The sequence below is a fragment of the Crocuta crocuta genome, unplaced genomic scaffold, assembly GCF_008692635.1.
Source record: "Crocuta crocuta isolate KB4526 unplaced genomic scaffold, BGI_CrCroc_1.0 scaffold180, whole genome shotgun sequence".
In the NCBI taxonomy this organism is placed as follows: Eukaryota; Metazoa; Chordata; class Mammalia; order Carnivora; family Hyaenidae; genus Crocuta; species Crocuta crocuta.
The window spans coordinates 6065295-6083236 of record NW_027527549.1 but is presented as its reverse complement, the minus strand read 5'-3'; the positions used below and the strand labels follow the sequence as shown (position 1 = coordinate 6083236).

Below are 17942 nucleotides of genomic sequence, written 5' to 3'. Positions count from 1 at the left end.
TATTTAAAATTTTTCCTATTTGAAGTAAAACTGGCAATATTTACAATTAGCCTAAAATAACCCTGTAAATTATGGTGAGTTTTCTGAAAGATGTTATGGAAGTTACAGTAGCTGTGTGCTATGTACTGTGGATAAGAAGAGATAATGTTATTTTTACAATTTTTCCAGTAAAAATTACAGATGAGCCTTTAGAGTAGAATTAGCCTAATAGATGAAATAAGGTAAAAAAAAAAAAAATACTCCACTTATAAAAAGGGGCTACATTACCCACCTGATGTTTAGTTCTCTTTTTACACATGTAATCTGTCTTTGCAATTCTGTTTTAAGTCCTCAAGAGCAGGATTTACCTCTTATTTTTCTTGTTCTGATTTATATGCCATCTGTATTTCAGAGGACCATGCCATGATAGTAGCTCAAAATTTATTGACTAATTGCTATGAATCTAAAGTGTTCTAAGCTGTGTGATATTTAAATATTTTTAATGTTTCCTAATTCTACCTAAATCTAGAAAACAAAACAAGAAAAAGAAAAGAGAAGGAAAGGAAAGGAAAGTTGAAGGGAGGGAAGGGAGAGGGAAAAGAAAGGAAAGAGAGAGTGATCAGCACAGGGGGCTGATTAGTATATATCCTTTCCTACCATACCCACTCCATCACCACATGCACCTTTTGAAAAATTTTACTGATAGTTTTGAGATTGTGTGTATTGGGGGCACATATTTGATTAGCAGTATGTGGGGGACCAATGCAAGTTTGAGGACTGTTAATTTTGCAAAACTGTTAGTGGTGTATGTATAGTTCAGTCCAGTTATCAAACAGGTTAAGAATCTCAGGCAAGTGCTAACTGCATTCAGTTTTGTAAATGGAAGAGTTGAGGCAAAATAGATGTAAAGAAAAGTTCAAGTAGAGAAAAGGCAGAATTGTTACTGTTACTAGTGTGACTCGGTTCAGGTCGCTCACCTTTCTAGGTCTAAGATGAAATTGGTGCTGCAGTTCAGAGCTCTAATTCTTGTGTGTAATGACTTAGATCCTTGCCAGAATGGAGGCTCCTGTGTAGATGGAGTGAATACTTTCTCCTGCCTGTGCCATCCTGGCTTTATTGGGGATAAGTGTCAGACAGACATGAATGAGTGTCTGAGTGAACCCTGTAAGAATGGAGGGACCTGCTCCGACTATGTCAACAGTTACACTTGCAAGTGCCAGGCTGGATTTGATGGAGTCCACTGTGAGAACAACATCGATGAGTGCACTGAGAGGTGAGCAACCCAGATGTTCGGGCGCCAGTGTCTTATGGGAAAAAGGGAGAAAGGAGGGAAAACTACAGAGCACAGTGCTGGGATTGCAGGGCCGGGGATATGGTGTCCACTTGGGTCCCATTCCACAGCCCTCTCCTGCTAACCAGTTCCTGACTCCATATGGGTGTGTAGATAGCAGGTGTGAGGTCAGAGGTTGAAAAGCTTAGTGGGATGAGTCTTCATTTATTTCTAATGCTTGGAAACAGAAAGAGTTAAAACTCTGCTCCATTCTCCTCTTGGTCTCTTGTTCATTTCAGTTGACAACTTAAAAATTCCTATTTCTTCACAGATTTGTCATCACTCTTTAGTGATTACTGGGTGGTTTATTTCTTTTCTTTTTTATTCCAACAAGTTTATCCTGTTTCTCTTTTAGAAAAGAATCTGGACTTGAGCTATTTATTTAGCACTTTTCTTATAAGTTAAATTGACTTAGGGATAAAATGCAGTGTGATGCATGGAAAGCCACAGAAGGACTGGGTAAAACCTGGAAACCTGCACTTTCTCTGGGAATCTCTAATAAACTCGGACTTTTCAATGCTCTGAACTTTTTGGTTGTAGAAAGGAAACTGGGAGGCTGATTGGCGCTCAGTGTAATGCGGAAAAAGAAAATTTACTAGATCTAGGAGTTTAAGATGCTCAGGAGTATTTGCCTCTGTAATGTGTTAGCTTCTACGAACCTTACTTTAAGGAGCAGGTGTGAGGAACCAGATTACATACCTGGACTTGCTCTCTCTGCTTTTCAGCTCCTGTTTCAATGGTGGCACATGTGTCGATGGGATTAACTCCTTCTCTTGCTTGTGCCCTGTGGGCTTCACTGGCCCCTTCTGCCTCCATGAGATCAACGAATGCAACTCTCATCCATGCCTCAATGAAGGAATATGTGTCGATGGCCTGGGTACCTACCGCTGTACCTGCCCCTTGGGTTACACTGGGAAAAACTGTCAGGTAATTACCTTTCATCCCACTCCATTGATATTACACTTCTCTTCTAAGCAGAATAAGCCCCTTCTGAAAATTCTGGCTCTCATGGGGGAATGCCTTTGAGATAAATCTGCATAACTTCTTAATAACTGAAAGATTCCAAAATGGTGACATTGGCAAGATTATACAGATTAATAAGAGTTAAGATTGTTGTAACAGGCTAACCAAGAACTACAGAAAAACACATGTGGGAAATAAGCACATAGATAGTTTTTTATGTTGTAAATACAAAAAGGGAAGTAAAGAATAATAAAAATAGTCCTTAAAGATCAGATACAGTATCTAAGGGGATAATAATCATAATCACCATATCTTGCAGTATTGCAGCATTCTCAAAACCAAGTTAGTCACATGTCTTTTAAATTCAAATATATAAATATACTTTTCACATACTCTCAGGATGCAAGGACCTCTCAGTACCAACTAGGGCAGCTTTTCATTTCATGGAAGAAGAGACCAAGTCCCAAAGGGGCAAAGGAACCTTTCCAAGGTTGCACACCAAACAGCATTATGCTTAATTTTATGCTGTTTTTACCTTTTAAACAACAATGGAATGGTAGAATAACAGAACTCCAAAGAATGCAGGATTAAGTGGCCAAATTTAACTGGCCTTACAGCGTGCACTTCAATAAGGTTTTGGCTGTATTAGTCTCGCAGATAACCACCACTGAATATTAAACAGATTCTTGCTGACTCTGTGGATCAGAGGACGTTCCTCCTTGGGCTTTTGCTCATTCTCAGTGTGAGGTTACGTGTGCCAAGAGAACACTCCACCCATACCCACTGGCCCTTCTTCCACACACACTCCATATTGTGAGTGTGACCTTGCTCTGCCCGGGGTTCAGGTCACCACATGTGAGTTATGGAGAAAGGGACTAGTCTGCTCGCATTCTTTGCCTCATGTTTTTCATAAGCTTGATTTTCTCCCTCCAAGTAAGCTCTGTGGCACCTTCTAGGTTTATTAATAGGCTTTAAGTCCTTTTACTCATCTCCACCATGGACAGATTTGACTGAGACCCCTGTAGATTTGTCCCACAGGATTAGCACAGGTGTTATAGACCTGATAGCTGTAACTTTTCTTTCTTTCTGGCCTGACAGGGTGGCCACAGATTTGGATATAATCATAACATTAGGGAATAACTTAACCGATTAGACTCTCTCAAATTCTTAAGCTTCTGTTGTAATAATTCTTTAAATAGTAGAGCCAGAGGAATTAGGCTGTATAAAATGATGAAATTACCTGGGAACATTGGAGTGTTTTAAAGCTTGAGTGAGGGCTCTTATATTTATTTTATTTTATTTTCGTTATTTATTTATTTATTTTTTAAATTAGTGTGCCTTCCTTTGATTCTTAAAATGCAGTGTGACTTATTTTCTTTTCTGGTATTTGGATACTGACGTATATATATGCTTCTGTTTTCAGACCCTGGTGAACCTCTGTAGTCGGTCTCCATGTAAAAACAAAGGTACTTGCGTTCAGGAAAAAGCAGAGTCCCGGTGTCTGTGTCCATCTGGATGGGCCGGTGCTTACTGCGACGTGCCCAATGTGTCCTGCGAGGTGGCGGCTTTCCACAGAGGTGAGCTATGCCCCCATGGGCACGGGTCGCTCCCCGAAGTATCAGCTGACTAGCAGTGTTTTAGGGCAGGTATTGTTATGGGATGAGAGGAAAGAGCGGACAGTGGTGGGTGGGAAGGCTCTACAGACAGTGTCTGAGACAGAAGGTGAAAGGCAGAGGTGCAGACTTAGAGATTTCAAAAAGAGATGTATTTAAAATGAAACTAAGGCATATTCCACTTTCAGGGCTAATTTATTTTTTTATATAAATCTGCTGCTGAGAATGCTAAAGTATACAAGAGCACAGTTAGTTGGTCTGAACCTGATGTGTTGTGTGCTCTTCTGTGATGTCTGTCATGCCCTGGGTTTCCTAGGGGTGTCCACTGACCACCTGTGCCAGCACTCCGGCATCTGCATCAATGCCGGCAACTCGCACCACTGTCAGTGCCCGCTGGGCTACACTGGCAGCTACTGTGAGGAGCAGCTTGACGAGTGTTCGTCCAACCCCTGCCAACATGGAGCCACCTGCAGGGACTTCATTGGCGGCTATAGGTGTGAGGTGAGATGGGCGGGCAGAGGTCAGAGACCTCCCCAAGGCGGCGCAACTATTGTGAGCCCTAGCATACTGAATCTAGCTGCTTAGGACTTAGTTTTACAATTTATCATTTTTTTAACCAATCACCATTACAGTGTTTACTAATCACCTTTCTTTCAGTTCTCTTATGTAATAAGTTAGCATAAAGGTCTGGAACCGTCTCACTTCCACAGAGTTGCCTTAGGATTCAGAGCCAACATTCAGTGCCAGTGTGTATTTCACAGGCCAGCATCTCAGGGGCTCCTGGTACTTCCCTGAATAGCAGCTGCGATAGGAAAAGCCACTTTGAGGTGTGTCCCAAGTTGCTTAGCCTGTTCGGTGTGGCATCACACTAAGTATTACATGTATGTATTTGAGGAAGTATGTGTCTTAAGGAAATGTTACTATCTTCCTAATGGCTGGGCTGATAACGATTAGAGCAAGATGTTAACAGAACACCAGAGACTTGAATTTGATACCAATTCAGGCCACCCAAGAACACCGAGAAAAGCTTTACTTCTCATAAATGAACCATAGATGGCCTCTTTATATTGTCCCTGCAGTTATTTCTTCCCAGCAGACTGGGACCCATTAGTTCAAAGCCACCAGTGCCAAACTCAAATTTTTACACATTCAGTTGTTTTGAAAATAGCCCTCATGAGCAGATTTTTAGCCATTTAAAGCCTCCCTGCTTCGTGTATTTTGCAAAACTACCCAACATCTGCGAGCCGAGCCGTAGGTAAGCCCCAGGCCATAATGACCCCAAGCCAGTGTTGCCCTTCAGAGCTCTCTGACCCAGGCATTCTGGCCTGGCTGCTGAGTGACCTCACCAAATGTGTATGCCCCCTCTCTGCTACCCCCTTCCCTTGGAATTCACTTGCCTTCATCTCCCTACTCTCCTCCCTGCTCTGGACAGTCTCGTGCTGTGAGGGATGCCCTCACATGCAAACCTGTCAAAGCATTGCCCAATAAAGCCACTTCATGGTCAAGGTCTTTTTCCCTTGATCAGCCCTGAAATCCCTCAAGCCCCACATGAGCTAGCACTGCATACCCCACCCATCTCAACTAGTTTCTCACACATACATGTGGTTTCCTGAATCTAGAGATCGGTAAATGCAGTGTGTTTACTACCGTCCACACATACCATTGGACTGAGTTATAGGGTCCTCATCACAAAGCAAGGAGTGCATATTGTAAAGGTGGGAAAACCTGCATAAGAGGAGCAATGAGAATTTTGCAAGGGGTCAACTCTAAAATATCCCTCAGAATATTCAGTCTTTGCCACAAGGTGGCTTTTTAGCTGGAAGATGTAACTTGGGATAAACTGCAAGTTGGCCGTGCACAGGATGACTGGTAGGGCGTGTGACGGTGCCAGAGAAGCATGTAAGAGCTGGGTAGGGCCGGAGTGAGCCCAGGTGTATAGCAGCCCTGGAGACCTCATCTGCCCTGGTGCTCTGTTTCCAGCAATGCTCCAATGTTTCTTCCCTTGTGCTTGTTCCTGTTAGTGCGTCCCAGGGTATCAGGGCGTCAACTGTGAGTATGAAGTAGATGAGTGCCAGAATCAGCCGTGCCAGAACGGAGGCACCTGTGTCGACCTTGTGAACCACTTCAAGTGTTCCTGTCCACCAGGCACTCGAGGTATGAAGTCAGTGCTACCCGTCCTCCATCTATCGCATTTTCTTAAGTCATAGGTCCATTTGTAGTGTAGAAGATGTTTTTCAAAATTAACCATTTAGTTCTAGATTCTGGTAATTCAAGCCATTTCATTCTCCTCTCTTGCCTTGCTCTGATGATCTGACTCATGTTCTCAGTTCCATCTGGTGGTTGTTGACATCTGATATTCCATGAGGCACAGAATGTGGAAATGGTCTAGTGTTGCAGCAAAATCAGCCTGCTTGGCAGGATTGCTCGGTGCTTCAAGGAAAAATAACTAGCGGTCTCTGGAATAAAGAATTCACGTTTACTTGTTTGTATTTTTTTAAACTTGCCAAGTCTTGCCTTCATAAGGTGAGAGAATGAATGAAATGAAAACATTTGCTTATTTTCATAAGCCCAAAGGAGGAAGCTGATGGCTTACAGCTGCAACTAAGAATTACAGTCAAGCCTATGGAGTCCAACCCTAGACTGAGTGATAGGGCATCCGTCTGCTGTGGGCATTGCCCCTGCTTCCAAACAATCTTCTGGATAGAGCTTGGAGTATTGTTTGTTAGAAGAGGTGTACTTATAACCGTACCTGTCTGATCTGCCTGTAAAAAAAAAATGTTGAAGCCATCCACAATGGTGAAATTCATTCTCAGTGTCAAAGAGAGTAGAATGTCAGGAAGTATTTACACGTAGGTCTTTGTGTCCATGAATTTTGACAATTTACCTTCCTTGAGTTCAGAATTTGGCTAAACTAAAACAGAATTTGGCTAAATTAAAATAGCCACTAATAGGCTAGTCATTGAGCAATGAGGTTAAAGAGGAAGAGAAAACACAAGAGAAACAAATTTGAAGATTTGTCCTGTGCAAAGGTGAGTTGTTCTCTGCTCTAGAAATCAGTAATTGAAAGAGAAGAAGTGATTCTGATTCATAATTAGTTTGTTCCTTTTAGTAATTTTAGTAATTTTACCGGTTAGGATAAGCTCTGATTCTGGTAGTAGCAGATTAAATCTCAGATCTCAGTGGTTTAACACAACAATATTTTGTTTTTTTCACTTTTTGTCTTTAGGTTTTGTTTGTCATTCCAAGTCTGAGAATGTTGAGCTACCTCTCTCTCTATTTTAGATATGTGGTTGCAAGCACTTGGCCTCAGGGCCTCCAGGGCAGAGGAGGAGACACGCTTGTAGGGGCACGTAGCGGCTCTCACTACCTCAGTCGGACGTGACACACATTACTGCTCACACTACATCGGCCAGAATGAGCATAAAGGTCTCAGCCTAACTCCCAGGGAGACTGGGAATGTGGGAATGCACATGGATATGTGTCGCACACTAAGATTTGTACTGTACCATAAACATTTTACAGATTATAGATGTCAGTCTTAGAATGGACCATTTCAGAAGGCAAAAAAAAAAGTTCCCTCTCCTGTTTGTTAAGGATGGCTTAAACAATAGTCTTGCTATTATTATTGACAGTCTTTTTCTTTCAATACTTTGAATATGTCATCCAACTGCTTTTTGACCTCTAGGTTTTTGGTTTTTAATGAGAAATCCTTATTAAGGATCTCTTGTGTGGGATAAGTTGCTTCTTCCTTGGTACTTTCAAAATTCTGTCTTAGGACCGTTTGGTTATGATGTGTGTAGGTATAGATCTCTATGAATTTATCATTCTTAGAATTCATTGAGTTATCATACTATGTGTACTTGGTTAGGTGTGTAGAGTGGTATTTACTCCTCTTGGCTGGACTTCTTTGGCCATAGGTAAACACTGGGGACATTGTCAGGTCCCACAAGCTCGTTGTGAGAGTTATCACAGATGGTTGTTATTTCAATACTCCTGACCTTTGGATCCTGGCCTGGGGGCACCTCCAGTTCCAGGTCAAGGGCTAACTACTCTGCCTGTCTCTGTGATTTTGCTCCCGGCTGAGGTTGAGCTCATTGTCACTTGATAGCTACTGCTGGTCCAGTTCTGATGGGAGGGTAGGTCTCAGCATTCATTTTACTAGCAGTCCCTAATTACCAAATACTCTCTGAGAGTGGGGTTTTGTTCTTTACTTTTGTGTTTTTGATTTAGTTTGCAAATAGGCAAAATATGCACATGGTCCAAAATTTTATATAGAGATGCACACACAACAAATATTCACACATGTAGCAAAAGCATAAGGTGAGAAGTCTCCTTTTGTCCCCTTCCCCATACCTAGTTCTCTCTCTCCCACCAACACGTAACCTCTACTTTATTTTATTTCTTGTGTATCTTTCTAGAGTTTTTTATGTATCCTCCAGAATTTCCTTATATATGTAGAAGTCAAATACAAAGATTTTTTTTACTTACCCTACTTCTTACTCTGAAAATAATATATTATTAGATACACTCTTGCACTTGATTTTTTTTTTCTTTACTTAATTGGATATGTTTCCATAACAATTTGTAGAACTTCCTTAATCTTTTTCATCCTACAGGATTCCCTTTTAGCATACTGTAGTTGATTTAACCAGTGCCCTAGTGATAGGAATTTGGTGTTTCTTGGATATGTACATTTGTAGATAAATCTTCAGAAATGGAATTGCTGGATTAGAGAATATGCACATTTGTAGTTTTGGTTGACACTGAAGTGCAGTGTATGAGCATACTTTCTTCTCCACAGTGTGGATGAACATCTTCTCATCTACGAATCCTTTGGTTTTCTTCTTTCAGTGGTTTCTGTTTGTATCTATATCCTTTTTTCCTATTACATTGTTCATCTTAATATTTAACAGAGATTATCTATGATACAAAACATTCTCAATACATTGTTTTTTGTCTTTCATTTTCTTTATGATTTTTTTCATGCAGAGCTTTTAATTTTTTTCTTTGAAAGATTTTTTTTTAGGTTATCTATTTTGAGAGCAGAGGAGGGCAGAGAGAGAGAGGGAGAGAGGGAGACTGTCAAGCAGGCTTTGCATTGTCAACACACAGCCTGGTGTGGGGCTTGATCCCACAAACCATGAGATCATGACCTGAGCCAAAACCAAGAATCAGATGCTTAACTGACTGAACCCCCCGGGCGCCCCAGAGCTCTTTATTTTTAATCAGATTGGAATTATCATCCTTTTTTAATGGCTTCTGGATTTTGAATCCTAGTCAGAAACATCTTCTCTAAGAATATAAGGAAATCTCCCATATTTTCTTCAAGCACTAGAATACTGGAGCGTTTTTTCCATTCGGCTGCTAATTTGTCCCAACACAATTTACAGAATATTTGATCTTTTATACAGTCATTTGAGGTGGTGCCTTTATCAAATTCTTAATTCCCATATGTATTTGGGCATTTTTTTCTAGACTTTATTTATTGTTCTATTAATTTATCAGTCCCACTCTGTTTTAATTATTAAGGATCTTTGTTTCCAAGGTTTTCCAGGTCATGGTTATAGTTTATTTTTTCATATAATTTCAGAATCATATTGTCTGTTAAAAAAATCCTGATGGCATTAAATTTATGAATTTGTGTAGAGAAGACTGGCATCTTTACAATGAAGAGTCTTCCTAACCAAATCATAACATCTTTTCATTTATTCAGATCCCTTTTGTGTCTTTTAAGACTATTTTACAGTTTTCATATAAACTTTCATGTAAATTTTTATATAAAATCATATAAATTTTCATGAAATTTCATATAAATGTGTAGTACATTTTTTAAGATAATTCCTATAATTGGAATGCTTGCTCTCTGTCTCTCTCAAAATAAATATTAGAAAAAAACAATATTCCTATAACTTGTCTTTGGCTATTGCTATTGAAAATGAGGTCTTTTCCTCCATTTTTCTTTTTCCTTTTTAATAGTCTTATATTAGTGTTTGCTACAAATGCAAGTGGCAGGAATACAGAACTGTTCTCCTTTATTTTGTAATTTTTTTATAAAAGTTTACTTATATATTTTGAGAGAGAGACAGCGGGAGAGGGTCAGAGAGAAAGGGAGGGAGAAAGAAAATCCAAGCAAGCTCCATCCACACTGATGCAAGACTCAGTCTCACAAAACCGTGAGATCATGACCTGAGCTCAGATGAAGAGTCAGACACTTGAACAGCTGAGCTGCCCAGGCACCCCTCTTTTGTAATATTTTGAATCATTCATGGAACCACCTCTAGAATTTTCATTGATTTCTTTTGTACTTTCTCACAAATATTTAGAAACTCCTACTAGATGCCGCATTTACATCTACAGAACATTAAATGAGTTCTGTTTTAAATGCAATAAGTTTGAGCTCTCAATAGGATATTTCCCTATATTTTTAAAAAATAAGTAACTAGTACACATTATTTTACAGAAAAAAGTCAGTGGGTCCAAAGCTTAAAATATATAACTCAAAAGTTAGTTCCATTCTTACCTATATTTTCCCATACTTGTAATTTATGTATTTATTGTTAAAATCTCTTTTTAACTGTTTTTATAGTTAGAATGAAAGGGGTAAATTAATGAAAACTCATGGGTTTCTCTTGAACTCCAGTTTCCTGGTCTCTCAGGTGGTACAAGTGACACCAGCCACCCCATGGGGTACTGCCTCGGTGGGCTGTGTGGGCGAGAACGCAGGAAGCACTGAGTGTGCCCTTTCCTTCCCTCTTTGTGCTCAGCGGGAGGATGGCCGCTGTCACGGATTGGGCATGTGCTTCGGCTCGCCTGACCTAAAAAGTCCCATCACAGATGGAACCGTGTGACCTGAACGATTGCAAAGTGCCAGCAAGGGTGGCTGTCTTTTGCTGGAAATCAGTGTTCCAAGGATTGTCACCACCCTCTGTCCCTTGTCTTTCCTCCAGGCCTGCTCTGTGAAGAGAACATTGACGACTGTGCCGGTGGCCCCCACTGCCTTAACGGTGGTCAGTGTGTGGATAGGATCGGGGGCTACACTTGCCGCTGCTTGCCTGGCTTTGCAGGAGAGCGGTGCGAGGGAGACATCAACGAGTGCCTCTCCAACCCCTGCAGCTCCGAGGGCAGCCTGGACTGCATACAGCTGGCCAATGACTACCTGTGCGTCTGCCGCAGCACCTTCACCGGTGAGAGCCCCCTGCCGCCCCAGCGCTCTGCCTCCAAGGGGCTTTGCGTGCAGGGTTCCTGGGTCACACCTGACCCAAGTGAGGCTTCTTCCTGCATCTGAAAAACTAGACAGGCTTAATTTAGAGGCCCAGTTTTGCTCTGGGTCTGTGCTTATGAATGATATAGGCCACCTCTGCCTTTTTTCCCCCTAAGAGATGCTTTCTCTTCTGTTATACATTGATTATGTCACACTGTAGCAGAAATGTAAAATAAGAAATAGAATGTTAGGAGTGGTTGAGCAAAATAACATTTTTTAATGTTATTTTAATTAGGGGTAAAAAATGCATAACATGAAGTGTATCACCTTCACCATTTTTAAGTGCACAGTTCAGTGGTATTAAATACAGTCACACTGCCATGCTGCTGTCACAAGACCATCCATAGAGCTCCTTCGTCTGTGGGAGATAACGTCTCATGTTCAGAACCCTTGTCTCTACCCTGCTTTCAGCACCCTGCTTCCCTTGGCACATAATGACCTGGGTTACTGGTAGCCACTGCCACAGCAACCTTCTTTCCACCTCTGTGGCCCAGAGAAGCTTAGGATCTCCTAGGTCACCTAAGGGGAGTTGGTCCATATTGGGGTGTGTTTAAGCACAAATCCATTCATGAGAGTACATTCTGGAAAGCTTCAGGGGATGACCTGCATAGCTAAGATCTCTTCTCAAGCTGCTGCTTTTTCATCACACGTCGTAAAAATGACCCAGCCCTGCCTCAGAACAGGGCCTGTCGTAGGCACGCATCAGTTACTCTGAAGATGGGCAGCTTAGGGACATTGGGGCACTAAAATAGTATCCAACTGTGGCAGTGTTGTCACATACTCAGAAGTCTGCCTGGCATTTGTGGAGTCATTCTAAACTTCGTGCTGTAGTAATGTTCCCTGGGAGACAGATGATAGGATGCAGCAGTCTACTTAGTACTGATTTGCCAGTTGGACTCTGCTACATTTGCAGCCCATGTCTAGACTTCCTTCTTTCCAGTTTTCAAGATCTGTCACATTGAAGAACTTTGGTAATTTATGAAGAATGGGAGGGATTTTGCCTGGGTGCCTGGATGCAATATCAAAAGAGAATCCATTATGAATAGCACACTCAACTGAGGCAATGCTGGACAGAAAGAGTATGAGCCATCTCTCCACAGCCGTGTATTAACCACGATGTGCTAAACCAGAGTAGCAAAACCGCTGCTGTTTCTGTCATTGCCTCTGAGGCTTCCTTTGTCTAGAAACACGGTAAGCACTTACAAAGAAAGGGGAAGCAGATAAAGGAAAGACCACCTTGCATTAGGGTCGCACTACCAGGAAGTAGAGTTAATGCATTCTCCACACTTGTGATTGAAAAGAATCCCTCAAGGGGCTCCTGGGTGGCTCAGTCGGTTAAGCGATTAAGCGACTGACTTCAGCTCAGGTCATGATCTCACGGTTCACGAGTTTGAGCCCCACATCAGGCTCTGTGCTGACAGCTCAGAGCCTGGAGCCTGTGTCTCCCTCTCTCTGCCCCTCACCCTGCTCATGCTCTGTCTCTCTCAAAAATAAATAGTAAGAAAAGAAAAAAATCCCTCAAGCTCATTGCTTGTAATTGTTGTGGGGTACTGTTGCTGAGATGAACATTGCGGGGCTGCCTGTCCCTGAGTCCCATGTCCATGTGACCGCTGCTCTCGGATAATGGCTGCTGCTGTGATTTGAAGAGATAAATACCCTGCCTCTTAATTCTGGCTGGCCAAAGTTTTAATTTCCTTTATTTTTTAATGTTTATTTAATTACTTTGAGAGCACCCGCATGCACATGAGCAGGGGAAGAGCGGAGAGGGAGAGAGGGAATCCCAAGCAGGCTCTGCACCATCACCATGGAGCCCAGTCTACAGCTCTGTCCCACAACCCATGAGATCATGACCTGAGCTGAAATCAAGGGTAGGATGCTCAACCGACTGGGCCACTCAGGTGCCCCTAACTTCCTTTTTTTTTTTTTTAATTTATTTCTAGGAGAGAGAGAGAGACAGCGCGAGCAGGGGAGGGTCAGAGAGAGGGAGTCACAGACTGAAACAGGCTCCAGGCTCTGAGCTGGCAGTGAGCACAGAGCCCGACGCGGGGCTCGAACCCACGAACCGCGAGATCCGACCTTAGTCGGACGACTAAGCCACCAGGCGCCCCGCCCCTAACTTCCTTTTAAAGCCCCTCTTCTCTTCATGAGTGACTGCAGGCCGGATGGCCCACCTCCTGCCAGGCCCCCACGTCTCCCCCTTGATTTCAGTTGCTCAGTTCACTTTATCATACAGCAGTGGTCTTGAGATGCCTTCTGTTTAGAACTGTTTCTAGAAGAAATTAACTCTAGAAATAGTAAGCTGTATCTTAAAGCAGTGCTGATCAAATTCCAGAAAGGCAAAAGGACCTTGAAAAGAGATATTATGGAAAAAATTTTCTAAGCTACAAATTAGCACTTGAATGCACTGGTCTGGCTCAGCCTCTCTGTGAAGTTGACAGTTGTAACAAAGTATAGTGAACAGTTTTGGTAAATGTTTCTTTTGGCTTACTAAAGCTNTAAGGTCTCCTCTCGCCTCCCCTCCCCTCTCCTCCCCTCCCCCTTCCCCTTCCTTTCTCTCTTCTCTTTGTTTGTTTTGGTCATATGAGAGTGATTTTTCATGTCCATGCCCATCTTGTTTTGTGAGTCTGTTCGGGAATCTATGTCTTGTGTACCTATTGTGTAGGCAAGACAGAAGGGGGTACTGGCCTGAGCCAGGGGCGGGCCAGTCGTGTGGCAGGGTTCCACTGAGTGCTTCCCTCGTCTTCTCCTGTTCCCTTGGCCTTGGGACTGAGCTCACACCTCTTGCCCCATCCCTCACCCTTCGGCTAGCTCCCGTCCCAGCAGCATGGTGCTCAGTATACTGCAGTTACTACTTCTGCCTTGTAAAACTCCTTTTCATTTTCTGCTTTGAGGTCGTCACTGTGAAACTTTCGTCGATGTGTGTCCGCATATGCCTTGCCTGAACGGGGGGACTTGTGCTGTGGCCAGCAACATGCCTGATGGTTTCATTTGTCGTTGTCCCCCGGTAAGTGCCACGTTGCCTATCGAGGGGGTCTGCTCTCTTTCATACGGTCTGGACAAAGCTGAGATTAAACCTGGTTTTTCCAAGCTCCACTTGGAACTTTCTTGGTGGGGAGATTTCTTGATTTTAGCTCCCTCACCAAAAAGTGCTAGAGTTTCCCATGTAAAAGATACTTCCAGAAGCAGTGAGCTCCCTAATCTGTGACTCTTAGTCTTCAGAAGCACTTAGAGAAGTCCACAGGAAGCGGTGGAATGTTCCCTTGAAAACAAGGCTAGTGTCACTGGCCTCTGGCTCCTGTGCTTGAGGGCAGCCTTGCCCCCAGATTGGGGCAGAGTTGGTTGGAAATGCCACACTGCTTACATTCCTTAGCAGGGCCTATTTGGGAGCAAGCTGTTTGTTATGCTAGGAGGAAGCCTGTTTTTAGCAATTTGCTGTGCAAACTCTTCTGGCACTGCCAGAGGCCGCACACCTCCCTAAACAGAGATCACCGTGTGTGTGGACATACCAAAAGGAAACTTGTGCTGTACCTTGGCCTGACTGAATGGAAGTGTAACCCTCAGAAAGCCATTATGTGAGTGGTCTGATGATGTTAGGGAAGGTGCTTATACATACAGTGGCACCTCAGTCTTATCCCCCATGACCAGTGGACTTATTCTCTGGAAGTGAGCTCTTAGAGTGAGCAACATCTACACTTGTCTCGTGGGACCTCTCGAAGGAACCCCTTCATAGGACTCAGTGCAAGGGGCTCATGGAGAAATCTTAGCCATGTGTCTAGATGTGTCTAGTCTGTCCATCTAGAGATGGGGCAGAGAGGGGATTGGGAGGGAGCGTGGGGCCTGCCGTCCTCATCCGTTCACCAATCTCAACAGGGCTTCTCCGGGGCACGATGCCAGAGCAGCTGTGGACACGTGAAGTGCCGGAGGGGGGAGCAGTGCGTGCACACGGCCTCGGGTCCCCGCTGCTTCTGCCCCCACCCCCAGGACTGCGAGTCAGGCTGTGCCAGTAGCCCCTGCCAGCATGGGGGCAGCTGCTACCCTCAGCGCCAGCCCCCCTATTACTTCTGCCAGTGCCCTCCACCATTCTGGGGCAGCCACTGTGAGCTTCACATGGCCCCCACCAGCACCCCTCCCGCCACCTGTCTGAGCCAGTACTGTGCCGACAAAGCTCGGGATGGCGTCTGCGATGAGGCCTGCAACAGCCACGCCTGCCAGTGGGATGGGGGCGACTGTTCCCTGACCATGGAGGACCCCTGGGCCAACTGCTCTTCCCCACTCCCCTGCTGGGATTACATCAACAACCAGTGTGATGAGCTGTGCAACACGGCCGAGTGCCTTTTTGACAACTTTGAATGCCAGGGGAACAGCAAGACGTGCAAGTAAGGGTCCAGGGGCCCCAGAAGCTAAGGGAGACTGTCACTAACATGCTTCGGTTCCTCGTTCTTGCTCCTAACCACTCCAGGGCTTCAGCCCAAGCTGCCTCTGCTTCTCAGACTGGCGCCCCAAGGCCCTCTTCCGGGTGTCAGCCTTGCCCCGTCGCACGCTGCCCTGTGCTCTCCCTTGCTGACAGAGGTCCAGGAATGCTCGTGCACAGCCACCCCTCTCTGCCTCTCTCTGCCTTCTCACCTGCTGCTCTCACGACCTCCTAGGGGAAATAACTTTTGGAAGTGGTGGTACTCACTCTCAGGCAGCCTCTCACATAACCTGCCTGCAGGATGGATGGAAAGGTCTGTACTTCTGTCTCTTCACCCCATTCCTTGCCCTCTGACAGAGTTTCCCCATCTAGATTTATGAGGAGGCCTAAGCCAGACCAGGCCACATAACCCTCCTGGTCATCACTGCGGTGGTTACAAGGCGCTCTCTAGTTTATAGAGCAGCCGTCACATTTAATCAATCCCAGTGAATGCTCTACAGCCTTGTGAGGTGCAGGTGCTGGTAGCAGGTCTTCCACAGGTGAGGAAACTGAGACCTGGGAGGTTAGAGAACGTGCCAGAGCACAGACAGCTGTTGCTGACTCCCAGGCTCTTTGTTGAGCCAGTGTGGCAGGTGACACCAGTGACATAACTGCTGTCAAGGGGTGAGAGTGGGGAGGAGAGTGGAGATGAAATAGTGTGTGCCTCATTTAGGTTTGGGGACTTGATTTCCTTTTCCCAGTATTTGAAAGAGGCTGTACAGTTTAAATCTGGTATCTTGTCTGGGACACACCTCTCCCCACTTGCCTTCCAGAGCTAGGATTCAGTCTTTTTTGGGAAGGAAATGGGCCATATGGACATGGTCCTCTCTGGAGCCCAGTTGGCTCAGGGCTCTGTACCCAGTTCCTGGGGGCACCTTTCATTTCCAAAAGCTCATTGTTACCTCACCAGGGACAGTGGATAAAAAAAAAAGAGAGAGAGGAAACATTTACCTGGTTAATTTGTGTTTTAGGTATGCAGCTTTGCTTACAAATCTGACTACACAAGATTACCAGCTGCCTGGGCGGCTCTAAGGCCATGCAGCCTAGGGACCACAGTGCTGTTTCTCCTTTGGGGGGCGCTCACTGGTGTTGAATAGGATAGATGATATGTACTCTGTGCTGTTGGGACAGGACATTCAGTGAGGGCACCTGATCTGGACCACAGAAGATAGATGAGAAAAGTCCCAGTAGTTCCAGGCAGAAAACCAAATAGCTCTGCCATCTGTTCTGAGCCCTTCCCTTGTTCTCTCCCTCTTCCACCTCCCCCTGCCTAGGTATGACAAATACTGTGCAGACCACTTCAAGGACAACCACTGTGACCAGGGATGCAACAGCGAGGAGTGTGGCTGGGATGGGTTGGACTGTGCTGCTGACCGGCCAGAGAACCTGGCGGAGGGCACTCTGGTTATAGTGGTGCTCATGCCCCCAGAGCAGCTGCTCCAGGATGCCCGCAGCTTTTTGCGGGCACTGGGCACCCTGCTCCGTACCAACCTGCAGATTAAACGGGATTCCCAGGGGGCACTCATGGTCTACCCCTACTACGGTGAGAAGTCCGCTGCCATGAAGAAGCAGAGGGTGACACGCAGGTCCCTTCCTGGTGATCAAGAACAGGAGGTGGTTGGGTAGGTTTTTGGTCTGAACTTCTTAAAGCTTAATTCTTAACCTTTTAAAGCTTATAAAGCTAAGTACTTTGACACACAGAAGTCATAACCGAACATATAAAAATGCAGAGCTCAGACAAGTAGAACAGCCACCCAGTACAGTAAACCCATTATGGCAGTACGCATGTGTAAGGCAAGGTTTTCCTTGGTCTCGGTACCCTGAAAGGTGGGCTGGAGCAAGCAGAAGGCAGGATGTCAGGAAGGCCTCCTCAAAGGCCAGAATCTGTAACCTTTCACCAGTGTTGCCTCAGATCCCTTTAGTATGACTCTTCTTTTATATTAATCCTTGCCTTCTGTTCAAGGCCATGCATTTGTAACAGAAGGCTCTCTGTAAGAAACATGAATTGTACAGTCACTGCACCCCACTATTTGTTGGTGTTTCCCACAAGTTTCAGCTGTATGGCTACCTCAGATACAGGTGCAGAGACCCCAGAGAATGGGGACCAGCTTTACCCGGGGTCCTCCCTTTGTCTTGCGTTGCCTGAGTCAGAGGCGCAGACTCAGCCAGACCAAGGAAGGAGAGACGTAGTCCAAGTGGGAATTCATGTTTAGCATCCAAAGGGACAGGACCCTAATTTCTGAGGTCTTTTGGATGCACCATCACAGAGATGATGAGCCCAGTGCTGAAGGTGAGGAAGGAAGGCCCATGCAGTCCTTTCTAACTCGACTTCCTTGACTGGCACCC

General features: G+C 44.6%; 1 protein-coding gene across 1 annotated transcript in view; it reads left to right on the top strand.

Moving 5' to 3' along the window:
- Window positions 1–17942, top strand: part of NOTCH2 (notch receptor 2) — a 164965-nt gene that overhangs the window by 132430 nt on the left and 14593 nt on the right. The window contains exons 18-26 of the mRNA XM_077767584.1: window positions 1024–1252; window positions 2035–2236; window positions 3696–3849; window positions 4202–4386; window positions 5907–6039; window positions 10833–11069; window positions 14038–14150; window positions 15017–15522; window positions 16871–17218. Of these exons, the coding sequence (XP_077623710.1) occupies window positions 1024–1252; window positions 2035–2236; window positions 3696–3849; window positions 4202–4386; window positions 5907–6039; window positions 10833–11069; window positions 14038–14150; window positions 15017–15522; window positions 16871–17218 (2107 nt within the window). The remainder of the gene's footprint in view (window positions 1–1023; window positions 1253–2034; window positions 2237–3695; window positions 3850–4201; window positions 4387–5906; window positions 6040–10832; window positions 11070–14037; window positions 14151–15016; window positions 15523–16870; window positions 17219–17942) is intronic.